We start from the raw sequence: 22,001 nt of genomic DNA, 5'->3' as shown, positions 1-22,001 counted from the left end.
TCCCCGTGGCGTCATTTGAACCCCATCCAGTTTTAGTAGACCAGGTGCCGTGTAAACCTCCCCATGGTTAAAAAATCCAAAGCTAGACCGTTGATCAACACTATGGATTGATTGTTACAAATCATTCACATGCAGGCAAATACAACTGCTGTTTTCACACTTGCTTGCATCTATGAAGTGTCCTTCTCTGGCAGCCTTCCCCTCCAGAATCATCCGAGATAAGACTTTCAAAGAAAGATAAATTCAACAGTGACAAGAGAACTAACCAGAACAAATTTAACAGCAGCAGCATCGAAGGAACATGGCTACAAGATCAGCATACTTGGAGTAATGGTCCCGCATTTATTTAAGTTACACTTTGATTCTCTTATTTTCGTACACAGAAGCACAGAATCATAGAATGGGCTAGGCTGGAAGGGACCTGAGAGATCATTTAATCCAACCTCCCTGTCATGGGCAGGGATGCCTCTCAACTAGATCAGGCAACACATGGGGACCGAGTAGGGTACAAACCCACGGCCTTGGTGTTAACACCACCAAGCTCAACGGACTGAGCTAACTGAGAAAATTCAGGTTGCTCATTCTCTTGAGAAACATACCAGGTAGTTACCCCTTACTTACTTCAACAGAATTGTCCTCGCATCCATCTCTGCATTCTCATCACCAGGAACATCAAATTTATTAGTCAGTGTGAGAGAAACTTCAGTCTTTGCTAGTATTTCCCTGTTGGGGTCATTAACATTGCCAGACCCTTCCCCTGCCAAGCAGAAGAAATTTAGAGAATAAATCATATTCTTTATGTTCTTGACTGCTACAGCTTTGTAACTTTTCCATACGTAACAGACCACAGAAAAACTACACTGTTTCCTGTACTCTCAAAAGGACACTTCAGAAAGCAAAACCAGCTTTTAAATACATCGTCTTGAATATGTTACAAACTTATTTCTTCACAAAATGGAGATAATGCACTGGCCAGAAAGGCACTAGTTTGTATGCCTTGAGATGTTGTATCTCAACATCTCGCTCTCTACTGAGAAGAGTACCTACCTGTCAAAAGTAATTTAAAATAAAAATATGACCATGCCTCTATATCCATGTCCTCATTAGAATGAATTTTCCAAGCTAAGTGCAAAATCTCTGTTAGCAACTGAGCTTGTGATGTTCTATCAAATTAAGTAAGCTATCCCATCAAAAGGAAATTTTCTTGCTCTAAATGTTTCTGAACTTTCATCAGGACAGTTGTTAGGAAGCTTCTGCTTCCCTTTTTTGAACACTGCAGAAAGATTAAATTTTGATATATTAACCATATTAATACAATAAACACAGGAGAAATGAAATGGGGAAGAAGGGTAAGTTCTAGCTAACGTTTAGGTTCACACAAGTAACACTTCTTACATTCTGTTCTTTGCCAGCGCTCAGAAGAACACATGCTAGCAATCGTTCCTTTCAAAGATTCCAACCTTTCTCATCAAACAACCTCAAGATAATCATTCTGCCGTGAAAGTATCCTCTCCAAAAACTATGTCTAGTTCAGTCCTGTCCCCTCCGTGTGTGTGTCCCCCACACTTCAAATAGCTGCAACATAGGGACCATCACCACCAGTAGAGATAAAGAAGTCATTATCCCTCTCTGCTCAGCGCTTGCCAGGCCACATCTGGAATATCGTGTTTGGTCCCCGCTACACAAAAAAAGACGTGAAAGTGCTGGAAAGGGGCCAGAGAAGGGCCACAAAGAGGATCCAAGGACTGGGAAGCCTGTCCGGTGAGGAAAGGCTGAGAGAAGGGGGTTTATTCAGCCTCGAGAAAAGGCGGCTTAGGGGAGACCTTATCGCCATGTTCCAGCGCTTAAAGGGCGGCTACAAAGAAGATGGAGACTCCTCATGGAAAAGACAAGGGGCAATGATTACTCCTGGAGAGATTCTGACTGGACACATGAGGAAAATTTTTCACAATGAGAGCAAACAGCCACTGGAATAATCTCCCCATGGAAGCGGTGGAGTCCCCAGGATTGGCCACTGCGGTGGAGCCCCCAGGATGGGCCACTGCTGAGATTGGGCTGGACTTGGTGCTGGGCCAGCCTCTCGAGACTGTGCTTTTGCCAGGGAAGGCTGGACCAGATGATCCTTGAGGTCCCTTTCAACCTGGGATTCCATGAATTTATGTTTTGTGCAATAGCTCCAGTGTAATGCAATGAAGAAAACATGTCAGAACATATGTCTGCTCCTAGAAAATCCCGGAGTGGAATAAGGTGGGGGGAGGGGGCCAGAAGGAGAACAGAAAGAAGACCTGTTTTTTTCAGGGTAACAAATTTTGCAGTCAGAGAGAATACACTGGAACAAATCTGCTGCTGTTTTTCGAGTGCATGCTCCCAAATAACCTGTGATGATTCTTTAGATAGTTTCTTTACCAGACTTCAAATCATTTAAGGTAATATCACATATTTCTTAAGTATAATAAACTTGACCACCTATTAAGGATTCAATTGTAGGAACCTCTCCAAGATCATCCAGCAGCTCATGAATAGGATCATTGTGCTCAGGAGCAATTGCATCTTGATGGTCTAAGAGCAACTAGATGAACAGAAAGAACATTTATATTGTTAATAGTACATCCTTTTCTAGACAGTAAAATTACCTTACACCTTTTAGAAAAAGAGCTTAAGTCACTGAACTGCAAAGCAGCAACATCAACATTCAAAGTGGTGGCATCAGTACTTGCTCAAATACTTTCAAAAGAAAGGGAAGCCACAAGCAAATTACTAACTCCATGAACTGCCAAGCTCTTACATATTACAATCAAAAGACAACTTTCAGCCTTGCATTTGGTAACTGTGTTACATCCAGAAGTAGCATTTTCTTTGTAAGCACTACTTACAAGCAGCAACTGTGACCAATGTATACTTACAGTGTGTGTATTGATGATTTCACCAATGGAAATATAAATAACTGGTTTAGTGAGAGTCACCAAGTCAGAATATTCATCAATATTGAATTTATCCTGCAATTCGGGAACATCGCAGGCAGCCTGAAAAAACCGTCTTCAGAAAAAAGGAGGAGAAAAGAATCAGTACGACTCTGAGAGATACGACTCAGAGTACGACTCTGTACGCGATACATCAAGAGCATTATCCCCACAACAATCCTAAGCGTAGTCTCTCTTCTTCAAACCATATCACAGCATAATATCATTCGTCAGCTTTAGTTTAACACATCCGAAGTGGCCCAGTACATTCAATTACTGATAGCAGCCATGTTGATACTGACTCATTTTTAGCACTCAGAGGACTGCTCTATATCAGTGACGTTGTTCACGCACCCTCCTGCCTCCACTGCAGTAGCACCCCTTGCTACCAGCCATCTGACCTTCTTTCTTCCAAAACACGATAGCTGCAAGATGGCAATTCTTGAACAAAAGCTCACCTTCAACTATACGAACATCTGAACACCAACCTGCTTTATTCCTGAGCACCACTGGGTTTTCATGTGGAGCTACAGTTCATATGGGACAGAAAAATGCACATCTATTCTAGTTGTCCATACCCAAAGTATCACAATAAGCACATGCAAAAGCAACCTTTATTCTGGAAACTCTTAAGTCAAAATACTTGACTTTGCAATCCCATTAACATACACTGCATAAATTCCAGGTACTCGCTTTATCTGCATTTGTCATTGATGCTTAGGGTGGTCTGGAGTGCAATCTCTTATTTTCAACAGACTGCACATTTGACAGAGATAGAATTTATCACATGTAAAACTTATTATCCCTTTTTACTTTCAGTGTTAATCTCTGCCAAATTTCCCAACTTAATTAGCTACGGTCTTCTACCTGAATTTCTGGTACGACTGTGACAGGTATTCATTAATGATGCTTAGGTGTGCATTGTCTCCCATGAACATCTTATTGGATGCCGCATGCTGCAACATCTTTGCAATGGAACCCAGGTTTCTGCGCTGATCTGTGGTCAGCTGACCTCCAGCGGAAAGATCAATGATGTCAAACGCATCTGGTGCGACGATGGCTGGATTCATGTAGCGATAGTAGAGCAAGTTGCCAACAATCTGGGAAAAGTTCAGTAGGGAAGAAATACATCAACAAACAATGCCATAGACCCAACTGAATTTTATCGAAACTACTCTGACTGTGCTTTGATAAATCACTTTCTCATAAGTCAGAGACCCCTTCCAACATAAAGGTTCTGCTAACGTATGCAAGCACATACTATCCCAAAGAATCTAGCATAAAACAAAACAAACCCCCAAATATTAAGATGCAATAGGACAGTCAACACAGAGGGAAGACTGAGCACTACCAGTCACACAAGTATAGTAGCAGATATTCCCATGCATAAAGATTTAAAACTAACTTAGAAAAATGTACAGACAGGAGATATTACAAGTTACCAGTGGACTACTCATATCAGCATGGGGCAATCTATAAAGATAATTTAATGTAATTGAGTTAGTTTAACAGAGGGCAGAATAATCACGGTATAGAGGAACCTGTTAATGCAGTTTCAATATGGAACAAGAGCTAATTCTTAGAGAAGCGTGCAGAATCATCTCCCACATCGAGTAGCTAAACTGAGGAAGCTGCTCTCTCTTTCTTCTCCAAAGCCCTTTTCTCTTTCAGAGCAATTCTTCAATAAGCCATCAACATTTTTCAGGCAGAGAACCCCAGTTAGCAAGAGTAACCAAGAAAACATTTAAAATAGAGTTAAAATAACGTAAGTACAGAAGACAAATGGCATTTGATGCTTCAAATTCCAATTTACCTTGTCAAATATGGGCAGCAATAAACTTCAAGGAACCAAAAATAAAGATGTCACGTTATCTATAGGTTCACAAACACGCTTCTAACCTTTCTTTGGTATTTTGCCAAAAGTAATTCCAGCAGTGAAAAGGAATTAACCCAACATGCTGACGTAAAGTCACAGTTCTCATAGTACATGCTCTAGTATTTTCTGGAGGGTCATACGTTTGTAGTGTACCAGGTCACTGCTTGCCATGTGACTTAAATGCACGGAAGAGATTGGGGTCTGAACAAACAGCTGAGAAGACATCTAGCCATTGCGGAGCAGCCCCAGAAATTCATAACTGCTTTCAGCAAGGTCATGTTTCTAACTGCTTTGTGTAAGCCTCTGCTGTTCTCCCACAGACTATGTCACTGGATGACAACAAAGCTGTTTACTACCAGTAATAAGAAAACACATCTGTGAAAGAAACTGTATCAATAACTTTTAAACCTGCAGGGGGAGAAGGACAGTATGTTACATGGGTAGCTTTAGTTGCTAAAAACATCTACAAGTAGCCATCCCACGCAACTGCAGTTTTGACTTTCACGTGGGTAGCTACACTGTTTCCAAGAGGATTAATGAAAACTGCAGTTTTCCACCTAAATTTATAGATGGAAGAAATTAATTCACCTGCATAGAAAGAATCGATGTCTCAGAATGGGAAAGCACAGAACTAGAAGAGAGAAGAAAACAGCATTCAGATTGATAAATATTTTGTAATGAAGCAGAGGCAGGGAAGTTTAAAGAGACGTTGTCAAGTATCCCAAGATCCAAATTTTGTTTTATTAACAAGCAAAGCGTTCACAGACAAAGAGGCCTTCACAATTATCAAAAGCCATAAAACCAAAGAAATTTCAATGACAATCCCAAAGCTATACTGATTAGAGAGTGCCTACTATTAGGAAACTTTAATTCTCCAAATCTGCTGAAAGACAAAATACAAAATAGACTAGACATCATGGAAAGTGACTCTCTACGCATCGCTGTCAAAACATCCTAGAGTGTTACAGATAGGAGAATTAGAAATATTCAGAATTTTGCATACAGATTTTTTAACTTGACATGGTCTCTTTAAGAAAAGAGCATCTGGCTGTGATCATACCAACAAAATCAGGGTTTACTTTCTAGGAGCAACAGTACTCCAAGCCAAGAAACCTAAAGGACCAAATGCACAAGATATTAAAAGTGAAGCACAAGCAACAGGATACCTCCTTCCGAACAATATATTACAACTCAGGTGACGTATATGAAGCTAACAAGCAAAAACTCAATGTGAAACTATTTCTATCCATAGAAGTAAATAAATGAGCTTTATGTAATTACATGCACTCCTCTCCACACGTACACCCCACAAAGAAAAAGAATGAGATGTGCTCGCCACAGCCCATTTGGCTGACTATTATTCACAAAGGTGTTCAGATCCTCACCTTCAGAAGCTCATCCTCGCCAGCATCAGGAAACTTCTCATGCAGGGAGTCTTTCAGCACCTTGGCAATGAAACGCATTCCATAACTTCAAGAGAAAGAAAAGACCAACTAAGACTGCTGCAAGCATGAACCCGCTAACAACTTACCGGGGATAATACTGTGGTATGTCAGACTCACGGGATTTTGTCCACTGAACTAATGATGGCAGACAGAAACTTGTCTGTCACTGTCCTCATGTTTCTGATCGAGGCATCCAGGCGCGTCCTCACCTCTTCATGACTCAGAGCTTGTTCAGGTGTAACGTCATAGGGCAGTTTGCTATTTGAAAAAGTCAAACATGTGGAGGTGGGAATCCCAGGCTGGCATATTTCAAGAATTTCTAGTTTGACATGGAAACAAGCTTATATTCACTTGGCTGCCAAGAGTTGTGTATTGCCTTCAATTAACCTTCTAAGGCACTGGAAGAGCTGAAGATTTCTTGCTTTTACTTCCTTTACACCTCCTTGCCGTGGTCGCTATGAGAAAAGGCCCAGCTAACTCAAAACTCTATCTTTCTTACAGCATGCACCATGCACACTAAGTAAAAAAAAGCACCACCTTTGATATGTAGTGGTACTTCAGACTGCAGATTAATTTCTGGAAAAGCAAGCTACACATTCGAACACTAAGATTATAAAAGGCTGGACACAAGCCAGATGCTAGAACACTACCCATAAAATGGATATAATATGCAGGAAGTGGTGCCAATACTGCATAGTATTCCAATGAAGACAGACAGATGAAGTGGATAACTGGTTAAAGTGTCTCCTATATCTCTTGTAACATACATCTTCGCCTGCATTTTTAACACATCCAGAATTCTGAAACAGACATACTGCAAGATACATGACTGCAAGTTGCTTTGAACGGAGAAACTCACTCATCTGTTTGCGTTTTTTCTCCCTTTTAAAACATTTTTTTAAAAATCCAACACAATAGAAACCTCAAGTTATAGCAAATCACATGCACTGGAAGACGGGGAAAACACAACGAAACAAAACCATCTAGCACAATCCAACTGTCAACAGTGGGTTATATTACTTAGAAAGATGTTAGGACTAAAAGAATTGCCATGTCGTGCTTCTCTGCCAGCAAAAGAGGTTTTGTTAATAAGACCTAAGTTTGCATGGGCTAAATGCGACATGAACCGAGACTGACATGAACCGATACCCAAACTCTTTTTCTTACCATGCTTTCTTTTAGGGTAGAGGGCATCTCATAGCTAATTAACAAGGTGACACAGGCAAACACCAAAGCACATTTCTTCTTTAATCTCCTAATGAGATTCCTTTTCAAGACCCTCAACACCACTGCCAGAATATGATCTTTACATCTCTCAGATGAAAGCCTTCTTGAGGAGATGGAAAAGCCGGTATCAGCCACACAGATGCATGCAGTGAGGCCAAGGATAGTTTGGAATTATTAATCGAGCAGCGTAAAGCAGCCAAGTAATGTTTAGAAAAACACAGTAGTAACAATTCCCATACCTGGCCTCACCAGTTTGAGACTCCATCTGGTTAACCCAAGACTTGTAAATATCCACCGGATCAGTTTTGATATTGAGTGATTTGTCGTCGATGATTTCTTTCACAACTGGTGCCAGGATTTGCCTCAGGGCATTCTGACCACGGGCTCCACGGTTGAAACTTACCACCATTTTAATAACAGTAGGATTTCCAGTCACAATTTCTTGTATTTGGTCTACTTTTGATCTGAAGAAGAAAGAATCTGGATGAAACATGAGGTACACCAAATTCTGTCAGCTTTAGTTACACGTCTCAGCATAAAATGAGCTGCTAAAAGAGTATGATCCTCACAAAACAGATATGGCATTTGTACTAAAATCCTGATACACCAAAAAAATACAACACTGTATAAGAACAATACTGGAACATGTCTCAAGGCAGATGAGGCAAGAAACTTACGACTCTCAGAATTCCCCTGCAATCTGGCAGTAGTCATCTCAAGGAAAGCTAATGCAAATGCAATTGTACATTCTACTGAGAACAGATATGAAATGGGAAGAGGACAATGAAGGGGCAAGTTAGCATTATGTGCGTATTAGCGTGGTACGTAATGTGAAAACTGCCTCAATTCAAGAAATTGTGAAAACTCATTCAACAGCAAGAATGTGCTACCACATACTTGATCTCTTCCTGCAATGCTGTTTGGAAAAGCCGCAACAACAGGTATTCCTCTCTTTGATTTGACGCATAGTTATACAGCGTGAAGATGACAGAATCCATGAACTTTGTGGATTTGTTCTGAGGCATCTGAAAAATCAGCTTAGCCAAGTAGGTTGGGTTAGTCTACAACAACAAGAAAAATTACTTAGTACTGTGTCCAGCTCTGGAGCCCTCAACACAAGAAGGACATCGAGCTGTTCCAGAGGAAGACCACAAAAATTATCAAAGGGCTGGAGCACCTCTTCTATGAAGACAGGCTGAGTGAGTTGAGGCTGTTCAGCCTGGAGATGAGAAGGCTCCGGGGAGAACCTATAGTGGCCTCCAGCACCTGAAGGGGCTACAGGGAAACTGAGGAGGGACTGACTGCAAGGGCGTGTAGCAACAGGACAAAGGGCAATAGTTTTAAATTAGACATTAGGAGGAAGCTCTTTACTCTGAGGGTGGTGAGACACCAGCACAGGTTGCCCAGAGAGGTGCTGGAGGCCCCATCCCTGGAGTCATCCAAGGTCGGGCTGGATGGGGCTCTGAGCAACCTGATCCAGTTACAGATGTCCCTGCTCACTGCAGGGGGCTGGACGAGATGGCCTGTAAAGATCCCTTCCACCCAACGCAGTTTATGATGCACATCCACAAAGGCCAGTGTTGCTAAGAACTATGATGTCTCAAAACTACAGTGCATAAATGAAGACTGTGCCAAGACATCTAAGCCTCTCAGACAAGAGGTTACCGAGTAGCATTAGCAGCTGCCTACCTGAAGTAAGTAAAATAGATGCTGATAGGCTTCCAGCTTTTCTCTCTTCTCTTTGCTCAAAGCTTTCAAACCTCCTCTTTGTTTGTTTAGCATCATCATGTCAGAGAGCTGTTCCTTATTCTTCTTGGTAAGTTTTTTGCTGTGAGAAACAACATCCTGAAAGGAAAGAACAGGGACAGATTCCGCTCTAAGTATTTTATAACAGACAATATTGGAAAACAGCTGCATCTGAGCGCACAATTCTCTTGTATGTGGAAAGGCAGAGTCAGGGTATGCCTCGGGCTATTAAAGAAAAGAATTATTTCCTGTGGCGGCAATTTCTCTGGCTGCAAATACATATTCTGCTTTGTCCCTGACTCCCTAAATTTGTCCAAAACCCTAGAAATGTTACGTGCTCTTGGCAGCAATTACCGTCAGAGCTAGTAGCATCCTGAAGATGCTAGAAAACGTTTTCCTTTTTAAATTGAGCTTAAAACCTAAAAATCCTGTTTCAGACTCTGCTAGCTCATTACCTCTACACACACTAACAGCAATGGTACTTTCTGCTGCAGGCATCAGCCCAAAATCTGCAGCTGCCTCCCAAGATTAACTTCACTACACCAATTGATATTTTACACTGGAGAAGCCTAGTGTCATGCCATCCAGGACCAAGTGAAAAGCTGACCAGAACTTCAGCTTGAAAAAAGGCAATGTTGTATCAGCAAGAGCTTTTTTTTTTTTTTTGTGAAATTAATCACCCCAGCCAAGTGACAGAGCGGGCCTCCATTAACCACAAACATCAACTGGCGCAAGTGTGTCTCCTGCCTCTGAAATCAATCCTCTCACTGCTTGTGGCTCCTTTTAACCAGAAAGCAGCAACAAAACAGGGTTTTCAAAGTCTTCAAATGTACAATCTGTTGCATTCATTAAGTCAAGACAGTCTGGTGTTTCTAGGTCTCGATTCTTCTCCTACAGTTTTCTTTCTAGGAACACATACTAAATTAGTGGAATGGAATACAAACATACTGTTAGTAAAGTCTGCAAGTCTGGGACAACGCTTTCTGCTGGGCTTGAGCAAGTGAGATTCAAGGCGAGGAGCTCTCCCTGCTATTGCTGGGCTCAGTTCAACCTGTAGGTGGTCTCCCATCAGCACATTTCCTACCTGCAGTGTAATTTTGTTTTTCACTAGCAGCCCAATTTTGATGTCCATGAGATTGAGGTCATTTTCCAATTGCTGATTGGATCGGATCAAAGTTACAACTTCCTCACGCAGCTTCATTAGCTCAAGCTCCTCCTGAAAATCTTGGTCGCTCTGATCGAGCAAATGGACAAACTTCCGAACAACAGCCATAGGTGGGTTTTCAGCATTAACTAAAAATAGGCAAGAAAACATCAGGAGACTGAAAACAGAAGCAAATACATGCCTTATCTGTGTTTAAACAGCACATCAAGGAATAGCCAGAACAAAACTAGCACCACTACGTCTAAAGAGCTTCTGACACTTTGAATTCCTTGTTTTAAGTAAATCATGAGAAAAGCACACAGTAAAAAAGGAAATCAGTGTCAGCCTAGGGTAGTTCACACCACCAAAGTTATCTGCAAAGCTACAGTTCTGTTTTTCAGCAGCACAAGCAACATGTGGAATCAAGTTTTCCTTCAGTCTCAAGACTACCTATTCTCTGCATAGCCCTATTAATTTCATCCCAATTGCTCTTCAAAACTGTCTTGATGTTATAGATCAAACTAGCAACATCCCTTGCAAACAGAGATTTTGGGCACATCAGTTTTATTCTCTTGGCAATACTTACTGAGGGTTTTGTAGTCTTCTCGTGCTTTGTTTGCTCGGATAAAAGCTTGAATTTTTATAACATCACTTATCTAGGATTAAAATAAAACCAAAAAAACCAAAACATTTGACCTCATTCTGGAAAGAGTACAGAAGTCAGGTAACGCATTCATTTAACAAGATAGTCTCTTACGTGGTTTCTGAAATACTGTAGACGATCTCTGTAACGTTTTCTGGCTTGATACATCCTGGTCATCGATTGAATCTACGGAAGGGTAACCAAAATACTCAGATAAAAACCTTTCCAAGGTTCACGACGCAGAAGTTTTACCAAAAGTCGGCAGTGAGCCTTCGCTACCTTCACTACTTGGTCCTTTTGTGCTCGCAGGTAATCCAAACGGATTTGATATGCCTTCCTCTGCTTGTAGCCGCGCCACTGGGACTGAAATAGGAAAACAGGCACTGACTTCTCTTTTCTCATTAAAGAGAAGTAGTTACAAATCTGAGCTTCTTTTCCCTCCTCAGCTTCCAACCTCCCTTTTGGCTAAGTAAATCGTGAGGGAGACATGGCTGTCTTATCAAGAGATAAACAGTGTGAAGCACTATTTCACCAACTGTAATTGCAGAGACTCAGAATTACTCCGTGAAGAGCCTACGCTTTCTGAAGCACAGCTGCAGATCAAGCTACAGGTAAACACTCACGGTGACAGACACTGTTCTGCATGAGGATCATCTGCCAGATGCTGCTGTTGCTGGCGAGACCAGTGATGAAACGTAAGCCTTCAGAGCAGGCCTCGCTCCTACTGATACTTGGAACAGAAATTAAGCAAGGGGTTGCACTACACTTAAAAGGAAGGAGTGTTATTTTAATGAGCTAGGAGTGGGTTTGGTTTTTTCAAATATACATGTAGAGTGCACGCTACTTAGGTAGAAATAAACACACATGTACTGCTCAAATAATAAAGCGGTAATAGGGAGCAAAGGATCTATTTAATTTGGACACATTTCAGCTACAAAGCCAGAGAAAGATCTTTTCACTGATGTCCTGTAAAGGCACCCAACCTCAGGCTGAATTATTCCACCATCCCTTTCAGGTCCTCAACCCTCCAAACCCCTGCATAAATTTGAAGATAAGTAGAATCTTACTCAGCAACACTGCAAACCATGCTGCTTCTTTGCAGTTCATGAGGAATCAGAGTAGTAATTCATCAGACGATATTACCACCACAAAGATATAATGGTACAGTTTATATTGCCTTATTCCCCAAAATGCTATTCTGATAATAAAATTATAGGTAAAGCTTCCTCAAGTAAATTCTCCTCTCTCCTATTCTGGCTGGGAAGATAATAGACACCAAAACTCTTTGGAAGAAGAAATGTCTTTAGATAATTTATAAAATGAGGTGAAAACAACTCTGTGTTGTAACTGTTTGAATTGAAAAAAACCTGTGAATAAGCTTTGTGTACAGAGAACAATTGCAGAGTGCAAGTTTCAAACATAATTAAAGGCTATCATTACCTGAATGCAAGTGATTGCTGGGACTTGTTTCTTTAAAAAATTCATTCTTGAGTTGAATTCCTGGCGAACAAGATATCCTCGACAGCAAGCCTGAAGCTTCATTATCAGGTTCTCATTGGCCAGCCACAACTGCTCTCGGTTGTATGCCGCAGTGACTCCGGATATGGTGCTCTGCATTAATGTTATGGTAGGAAGAAGAGACAGAAGATACAAGAAACAGGATGTTACATCAGCTTTCTGTATCCCACTTACAGGAAACTCTGAAGCTGCCTTTTGATAAACAGCAACACCGTAGTCCTGTTGCCTTTCACCAACAGTACAATTTTTTTCTGAAATGGGACAAGGAGTTTTGAAGACATACTACCTGATGATGCCCAGTGAAGTAAATGTTAACATGATGATGGTGTTGAAGAGCTCTCTCTTAGAGCTGCATTAAGGACAAGAAGTGTAGGAGTGTCAACTTTCCAGAAAAAGCATCTGTTGTTTACTCTACCTGGATCTCCTCCCGTGACAGCTGTGTGTCATTTTGCACAAATTCTGCTGGTTCATCCCATTCTCCCTCTTTGGTCCGCAGGTTATGATAATAATGATAGCCTCCTCTTACCCAGTGTTTCACCCACTCACTGTCATTGCCCCCTAAGAAAAGAAACTGCAGTGTAAGTCTCAAAACTAGACACGCAACACAATGTTACAACTAGGAAACCCACATATACAGCTGCTCCTCCCTCCAAGCGAGAGAAAGCATGTTTCCCAGACCCTCATGACCTCATACAAGAACTATTTAAACACACTGTACAAGTGGATAACATTCTACTTTTTCATAAATATATATATATAAAATTTTTTTTTAACCTTAGTTCGTAATTGCCAGCTGTAACACAAGATTTGTCCCCAGAGGCCTTTTTATGCTTGGTTCTGATTCCACATGCAATCATCTTGAATTTATTTCACTAACAGTTAGCTACTTGTTGTTTACCTGCTGACATTTTTCTTCTCTTGACCTCTAACAGCTCTCGCTGGTATGTCCCTGCACATTCTGGAGTGACTCCGTATAGCCCAACATCTGGTGAACGCAAAGCACTCAGGGTCTGGCTTACATCACCACGGTCTACGGCTTCATTGATGGCCAGAATTCCTAAGGAGACTTTGACAACACAAGGAAGGAGGTTATCTTGGCACTCAGGGGGTTAGTGACTCAGAGCAAATACAGTACGACAGAACGGAGCACAGCAAACAAACACACACTGTTGATGTGTGTGTGTATATACAAATGTTTAAGTGTATATAAGTACAAATACAAATTAAAAAAAAAAAACAATTAGGCAACTTGTAGTACAGAGGCCTCTTCAGTACAGAGTGTCCAACCATACGTTGTACTGCACCTGACAGCACGTAATTTGTGGGACCAAGTCCCAATATGGTGCTGATTTATCACCAATATTTCTCAAAACCACATCACGTTTTAGCTCTACCCTGACATTCATGTCAGTAAAGGCATTTTCTTCTGGCAGAGCCAGTCATAACTCAAAAGGGGCCTTTTCAACAACTAGTATCACCCCTGCCTAGTGAAAAAAGTACGGAGCAGTTTGCAAGCAAGTAAAAAAAGAAGAAAAAAATTAACATGTCATTCCAGGGCTATTCCAGAAATGCAACTGAAATACAGATTTAGTCACAAGAGCAGCGTAATTGCACCGACAGAGCAGACAATACAGTAACTGCCAGCACTAGGTAAGGCCTGCTCATACATGGATAGACAAGGGCATCCAAAGATCGTTTTCAGGATTAAGGGCACAAACTTTAAACTTGCCTTTGTTCCTTGGCATGACACTCAAGCTGTGCTCAGTGAGTGGAAAAATGGTGAAAAAGTTGCACTGGTACTGCTAGAAACAAACAGTAGGATGAACAGGTAATATTCTCCCCTACTCCCCCTGTCCCCCTCCCCCTTTTTTAAGGCATTAGACAAGGGAATTCACTGACCAAATAATGTCACTAAAAACAGCTGAACTAAGCTATGGAGTTGGACAAACTCATTATATCTTTTGATAGAAAGCTTTTTGTGAACGTCTTGATTTTTATCTCTCCTAAAACATCTACAAATAAAGAATACAAATAGATAAGGCACCAACATAAAAGCAAGCTCATTTCTGTGCCAACAGAGCGAGGACAAGAGGAATCAACCATGCCAGAAACTCTCCGTATATCTAATACTCAGATTCATTAAGAAGTCATTGTGGAAGGCAATCTGGCCTAATCCCATTCTCAAAACTGGGCTAACTTTAGGGCCTTGTCAGACTGAGCGTGGAAAAATCTCAAAGGACGGGGGTTCCACAGCGTCTTTGGACAACCTGTTTCAGAAGGCACCAAATTGATTCCAGACTCACATTAAACTTTTCAGTTTCCAGTACAGTTGCCTATGCAAAGCAAAATCAGAAGGGGCTGACTGTGCATCTTTGGATAACTTAAAGTATCAGCCTAACATCAAATTAGAAGTTTTGGAAGTCGTAAAGAAAAAACATTATATCAGCACCCCAGAGAAGAAGAAACAGAATCAAGACAAACATAAGGTGACTATAATAAGAGAAAAGAGTTTACTAATACTGTACAAATCAAAGAAAATAGACAGGTGTAAATATTGAATTTAATAGAAAATTAGAGATTTAGAGTAAATGCAAATAGAACAATATCAGATTTTACAAATGTATGAAAACAAGCTCTCTGAAGCATGCAGTACCCATCAGATGAATAGCATATACAGAAAAAAGGCCATTAGAATATATCAAAAGATTTTTAAATCTTCATGTTTTGCTGAAGAGAAAGCGTCTGTCAGGAAAAAAAACCACAAAAGAAAATCATCACCACCTATACACACACACAGACAAATTGTAGCAATTACTTCATTGTTTCTGGAGAGAAAAATGAAAAGAATGGGATGTAATGATGGGTGGGCCAAACTACCAGCAAACTGCACTAAGGAGCAAAGGTACATCACTGATGTGTAGTATCGTCTGTATTTGAAAAAGATGCAAAGTAGTCTAGAAATACTTATCAGAACTGAGATGACAACAGTATCTCACACAAAGGTAATGTGCACTGTCAAACCTAATTTAAATTATGCACATGAACTTTCCTGCACCTGTGGATGATTAATCCACAGACACAAACAGTTAGTTGCAAATGACAAACAATCTGATACAGATTTGCCCAATGAGGTAACACGGTCACATGCAAAACTGGGAAAATGGCATATACCTCCCAAAAGCTAAGAAATTTCAAATTTGAAAAAGCTGGCACTCACTCTTCATAGAAAAGTTAACACACCAAATGCACATAAGTGCACTTTATTTCCTTTGCCACATTTACATGACATTTCTAGCTTCCAACCTTTCCTTAAGTAACCACTACTTGGTTCATTATAGGAATTACTTGCAGTAATATGTGACAATACTTACATCTCCTGGACTCCTCTGTGTCCTTGTTAGCCCTATGAATCCCATCCTGAATTTCATCTAGCCAAAGTACAGCTGTTTCATCTCGTGTGTCCTGAAGAGAATATGGTGTAAAAAATACATAGTGCCTGAGGAGAAAAGTATCTCTATTTTTCCAAAGTAAAATAACTCATACTCAACAACAGCTAGTATAGTAGGTTTTCATATGAGAGTAAGAAGCATTTCAGTCTTTGTCATCAACTCCAGCACAAGGACATCAGTGCATCTGTGACCAGTAGAGACCACTACAGCACTGCCAGACTCAGTACCTCCTCCTAGTCAAAAACTTTTTCAGGAAACAGAACAAAGAAGAAATTCTGACAATAGGAATCGCTCTGATAAGCAAACAGAACACAAGGCCAAGGGCTCAACACTGGTTAGTCCTAAAACTGTACTTGCTAACAGGACATGACTGTCCAGGAACACAAGCTAGTCCTTCAAGAGAAATTGGCTTTGAAGAGTTCTTAGATCAAAAAGCTGCCGATGCACATCTGTGTGCAGAGGCTAAAAACTCTCAGGTAACTAATGACACATCAAGCAGTTGTTGTCCCTGTCCACAGAAGATTACAAGCCTTTACAAACTAGCAAACCAAAAAGCGTTGTACATACTGTGGCCCTAAGAGTCAAAGATACATTTTAGGTCTTTAACAGAATGCTTGTCAAGGGGCAGTGACCACAGTATCCTGTAACTTGGCTGGGATTCGAGGAAATCCAATCAGTTAGTGTTACATGCAGAAATTTGAGAAGAGGAAAGAGTCAAATGTTTAGCAAGCCCCAAAACAAAACAAGAAAGAACAATGATCCAGCTGCTGCCAAGCATAGTTTCTCCCCACCCAATGTTGCTTCCTGTAGGTAACTACTGAAAAAAATGCTAAGAGGCAACTGCCACTCCTCTGACAACTGTCACACAAACAGAACACAGGAAACATTTACTGCTGGTATGGAATAATAATCACACTGCACGAAAGAGACACTGTTTATAGTGTTCGAGAGCTTCAGGGTCAAACTGAAAATGAACGTTTCATTACATGGCCTCCACATTTTTCCCCACTGCTTTGGTGGGTCTGAAATCAATACGCTTCACGATCCTTCATTTAAGAGGCTAACGTAGTTCACAGGCCAACTTCCTCTGAAAGCGCAGACAGTCTCAGCAGAGTGCCAGCAACAGCGAAATTCCTGTCCAAGGAGTGGGAGAGAATAATCAAAGAAACAACTGCAATCTCTACGAGCAAGTCAACCTGAAGAGTACTGAAACCATCCCATGCTTCTCCACGAATTTACTGTTGCCCTCTTTCCAGAAGGTACGCACAGGGTAACATACTAGTGGGTCTGGTGCTTTTCTCTCGCTTCTCATCATGTGAGGAACACGTATCACACGGTGCTCCCTGTTGTCAGAAGCAACGGAACAAGCCTTGTGGCGAAATAAAACCCCTCTCAGCCCCAAGGTACAGAAATCACCAGTTAGTACCAGCTGACTTCAGAGAGCAACTATTTTCCCCTGCAGTGTTACTTTATAATATGATCTTTCAGTTTCCGAAATCACTGCTATGGTGCTGAGAGAAGCCCTAAACTGAACATATGCCTAAATAAGGTAATTCCACACCAACTGAGCAGTTACCAGCAGGGCCTGGCACAAACTTAAGCCACACTAAAAAGAGTTCATTATTTCATTCTGACTCACAGGAGGAAATGCTTCAGCACAAAATGGGTTCCTGAGGAACATTAACTAACCCTTTCAGAACCCGTGGGGAAGCTAATTAATTATTTTCATCAGAAACATGCACAGTTTTCAGCTATTGCCATCTATTACCTTTAGTAAAAAATATCCAGTGTTCAATACAATCTAGATCTTAATCTCTACGAAAAATTCTGCATTGGTATTGGAACAACGTGTTCCATAGCAGAAAAAAAAAAAAAAGTATGCCACAACACTCTCAGGCCACTGAAGGCAGATGTCCGCTACTTCTTTGTAAACAGATGAGAAAAAAAATATCAGTATCTCATCCACACTACTCAAAAATCGGTTATGTACACACACGTACACTCTCATCATTGAATAGTTTCAGTTGGAAGAGACCTTCAAGATCATTGAGTCCAATCTCTGTCCTAGTCCTATCAACAACACTAAACCATGTCCCTCAGCACAATATCCACCCATCTCCTAAACACCGCCAGGGAGGTTGATTCAACCCCCTCCCTGAGCAGGCTGGTCCAGTGCCTGACAACCCATCCTCTTTCCTAAACCTGTAAGATGAGACTTGCTCTCCCCCTCCTCATCTTCACCTTCAGATTTAGTCAGTTTGTGAAAGTGGCAACTCTGTGCAAGTAAGTAGAAGCTCCTGGTTAGTCAGGAAGACAACTACTGCTCAAAAAAATCATTAACAATAAAAATGTCACTACAGAAACTTGCTTTTTTACTCTATATAACTATGCCTATGACTGCAGTTAACAAAGCACACTAAAAAAAATACTTAAGACTGCAGGAAACTTGCATTCACAAGTTCAGAACTCTGCAAACAAGACACATAATCCGTTCAGGACCTGGAATCAGTGGTAACAAGCGACCTCATGCTGTTAATATCCTTATACCCAACTCCATAGCTCATGAAGATTCATGCAGCCTGGCTACAAACCTCTTTCTCTAGTATATAAAGACAAAGACTGACTGGGTAGGGTCAGTTGATGGTATGCAGAACTCCCAGCTCTCCAATTCCTGGGTTTCAGGACCAGTAACAAGCCCATTAACACAGATGTAACTGTTTTCTGAGAGGTGCATTTAATTGCACTTACCTGTGCTTTCTCTCTCTTGGCTCGAAGTAGTGTATCCTGGTAATGCTGTGCTACTTTTGGGGCTACACCCTCCAATTTTGCTGCAGGAATCTGTAAGGCTTGAATAGTCTTTCTGGTGTCCCCTTCATCCAAAGCTTCATTGATAAGACCAATGGCCAAAATTCCTAGGGAGGAAGGTGTAGGGGCAGAAATACAAAGTTCCATTTTTGCTCAACAATAACCTTATGCATTGCTTCAGAAAAAAAGTGCAGTTAGTCCTTCTTAAACCAGGTATCAGCTGAAAACTGCAATATTTTTAACATAAAACCTTATTTACTAGTAAAAAAGCAAGACTTCTTTTCCATCTTAAAGCAGTCATAACACCTGGACACTGCAATTAACAAAAGCCACATAAATAAATAAATAAAATCACTCCAGGAGACCAACTGCAGGGACAGAATTTGGTTCTCAGACATCCAGCTCAGAGCCACTAGCAAAGAATTACTGAAGTCCAAATGACTAGAGCTCACAGGTTACAGTTTTCCGAGGCTCTGGCTTCTCTGGAAAGAAACGCATCTAACAGACCATTACTTCTGAGAGTCATCAGCACAAAGACTGGCAGCTTATCTCACACTTGCAGGCCAGACTACCCACAGCAGAGGGGGATCCTGGACTGAGTCTGCGCAACTTCCACAAAATGCTGGAAAATTAAAGAGACCAAAGCACATTCAAAAGAAGGACTAAAAGGGAGGAGATAAAAACCTGAGCAGAGGTGGTTTGGTTTAGGGGTTTTTTTGATGGCAGCCAAAGACACAACAAAACTTCCAGAAATGTAACTTCAACGAATGCAGCAAATTAGGAAGGAAGATGGAGTACTTCAAGGTTGGGATACAATTAACTCCCAGATTTAGGTAATATTAGTTTTCAATACATTTGAGGGATCAAAGCAAAACTAATCCTTGACATCAATGGCAGACAATGCAATTTTTTTATCCAAAAAGGGTTGACAATTGCATCGGAAAGATTAGTAAACTGTTTGGAGATACCGATTTCAATACCACAAACACTCCTGACTGCCTGATCTCTCCATCAACAGTGCTGCTATCAAGCTTTCATATTACAGACTATCAAAGTTCCACCTCAACATGAGGAGAAATTTCTTTACTGTGAGGATAACGAGGCACTGGCACAGGCTGCCCAAGAGAGGTTGTGGAGTCTCCTTCTCTGGAGACTTTCAAAACCCGCCTGGACACGTTCCTGTGCGATCTACTGTAGGTGATCCTGCTCTGGCAGGAGAGTTGGACTGGATGATCTTTCAAAGTCCCTTCCAACCATAAACATTCTATGATTCTATGAGAAATCTTGCTCACAACTAAGATCTTCCTAGATACCTAACGTATGACACAAGTCAATCAATAGCTTTTTGTATTGACATGCACCTAATCTTAGGACTCCATATGAGCAAGCATCAGTCTATCATGAATGAGGCAGAAAAACTTACTTTCATGTTCTTCACGCACAACTGTATTCACACGATCAATGCACGACTGGATATCATTCCACGTGATAAATTCATTTCCTTCTGCATGTGTTTGAGCCTTCAGCTTCATCAAGTCATCGATATACCTATGAAGGGACCAAATCCAGAAACAACGAACATCACATGGCAACAAGCTGGCCAGGGACTATACAACACAGCATGCAAACTGTACATGAAGCAGAAGAGGTAAGGTAGGAGTTGAAACTGAAACAAATACGGAAACGGGCAAGAAGAGAAAGAGGAACTGCTGCGTGCAGGGTGGTGAGCCCAAATATGAAACAATCAACAAAAGCACTAAAACACTGAATGGGGGTCCAGGGCAAAGAACACAGTAGGTGAGCTGGCACAGTATTACTGACAACGTAATGGTAAAACAACATCGCTTTAGCGTGAAAGCCATGAGAAAGTGTTGAGACATAGCACAGACATCAGAGTAGCAAGAAACAGTAATCTCAAAAATAAGAACACAAGGGCCAATGGAGATTAAAACAATGCCATAATAAAGAAAACATAAGAAAGAACATGAAGTGTAAAAGGGGGAAAATATAAACCAAAACATCATAGGAAAAAAGCAACATCAAGGACAGGCATCATTCCTTGAAATACCCACCTCTGAGAGTTCTCATCTTCTATGTTTGTAAGCCCCGTGACAGGACTGCTCAGCTGTTTCCACACTGTATTCACATCCCCTGAATCCAAAGCCCTATTAATCAGGGCCACAGAAGACAACATCTCTACAGCAACAGATAATTCTGGATGGGTGAGATTACCCTGCATACAAAGAGGTCAAAAAAATTAATTCCACTTGCTCTTTAAAAACTGTGGATTGTTGCAGACAGAACACAGAATAGAGTAGTTGTCACACAGATGAAGGAAGATGAGTATCGTAAACAAAGCTAGAACACCAAGTAAGAGACTAAAATAGAAGTTTACAGGGCCAAAGTAGCTCAAGATTTAGGGATTAAACTTCACATTACAACAGACTGAACACCAAAGCAGTCCTATGAAGACCGAAGACAAGTTTGTTCCAACTAACGCATTTAACAAAAAGACTAGGTACACCCAGTGATCCCCACCAATTTCCAAAAATTGGTCAGAATGTGGTACTTACTTGAGGGCTTTGTTGCTGCAAGGTGGCCAGCTCCCTTTGGTACAGATCTGCAGCAAATGCATAAACCTCTGGTAACTGGGCCTCTGGATTCATCATTTCTGCCACAGTTTTCTCAGCATCACCCACTCGAACTGCAGAATTAATTCTGGCTACTGCTGCCAGCCCTAGAAGTTCAAAGAGGTAACATAAAGAATGAGGAAGGCAGACAGTCAAATATCCAGTAATAAGAGCCCTTTTATTCTACTCAATAATTAGATACCTAACAAGAAAAAGAATAATTCCCTCAGCTGCAGGAAATGAGTGAAGCTTTCTGATCCATATTTCCCACTTAGTCTTCCATTACTGCAGACAACTAAAATATATAATGCCTTCTTTAAAATAAAGCTCACGTTTAAAAACAGTTCACCTTTTTGCCTGGTTATCAAAGGACTGTTTCACCATTCCAGTCCTCTGATAGTAAGAAGCCTTATAAATACAAAGTTTTAGATGGATGAGCAGTAATAACCTTTTGTTCCTGTCCACATCTACCTGCCTCAAGGCAGTTATAGGCATTCTATAATGGGCACATGTTGGCTAACTTTAAAACAGCACAAGTAAGTAAACAGATGCTGAGCT

General features: G+C 41.0%; 1 protein-coding gene across 1 annotated transcript in view; it reads right to left on the bottom strand.

Moving 5' to 3' along the window:
- Positions 1–617: 617 nt before the first annotated feature.
- Positions 618–22,001, bottom strand: part of IQGAP1 (IQ motif containing GTPase activating protein 1) — a gene marked incomplete at its 5' end in the record, with an annotated part of 22,175 nt that continues 791 nt past the window's right edge. Inside the window, 21 exons of the mRNA XM_009876151.1 lie at positions 618–757; positions 2,467–2,569; positions 2,904–3,036; positions 3,828–4,060; positions 6,222–6,306; positions 6,399–6,539; positions 7,748–7,972; positions 8,406–8,569; positions 9,198–9,353; positions 10,339–10,547; positions 10,985–11,054; positions 11,156–11,227; positions 11,321–11,404; positions 12,482–12,652; positions 12,975–13,117; positions 13,458–13,625; positions 15,931–16,021; positions 18,757–18,920; positions 20,237–20,361; positions 20,886–21,046; positions 21,387–21,550. Coding sequence (XP_009874453.1) covers positions 618–757; positions 2,467–2,569; positions 2,904–3,036; positions 3,828–4,060; positions 6,222–6,306; positions 6,399–6,539; positions 7,748–7,972; positions 8,406–8,569; positions 9,198–9,353; positions 10,339–10,547; positions 10,985–11,054; positions 11,156–11,227; positions 11,321–11,404; positions 12,482–12,652; positions 12,975–13,117; positions 13,458–13,625; positions 15,931–16,021; positions 18,757–18,920; positions 20,237–20,361; positions 20,886–21,046; positions 21,387–21,550 — 3,002 coding nt within the window. The remainder of the gene's footprint in view (positions 758–2,466; positions 2,570–2,903; positions 3,037–3,827; positions 4,061–6,221; positions 6,307–6,398; positions 6,540–7,747; positions 7,973–8,405; positions 8,570–9,197; positions 9,354–10,338; positions 10,548–10,984; positions 11,055–11,155; positions 11,228–11,320; positions 11,405–12,481; positions 12,653–12,974; positions 13,118–13,457; positions 13,626–15,930; positions 16,022–18,756; positions 18,921–20,236; positions 20,362–20,885; positions 21,047–21,386; positions 21,551–22,001) is intronic.

This window comes from Apaloderma vittatum, unplaced genomic scaffold (genome assembly GCF_000703405.1).
Source record: "Apaloderma vittatum isolate BGI_N311 unplaced genomic scaffold, ASM70340v1 scaffold31559, whole genome shotgun sequence".
NCBI lineage: Eukaryota > Metazoa > Chordata > Aves > Trogoniformes > Trogonidae > Apaloderma > Apaloderma vittatum.
The sequence above is the reverse complement of the archived record's forward strand: the minus strand, read 5'-3'. Positions and strand labels throughout refer to the sequence as shown.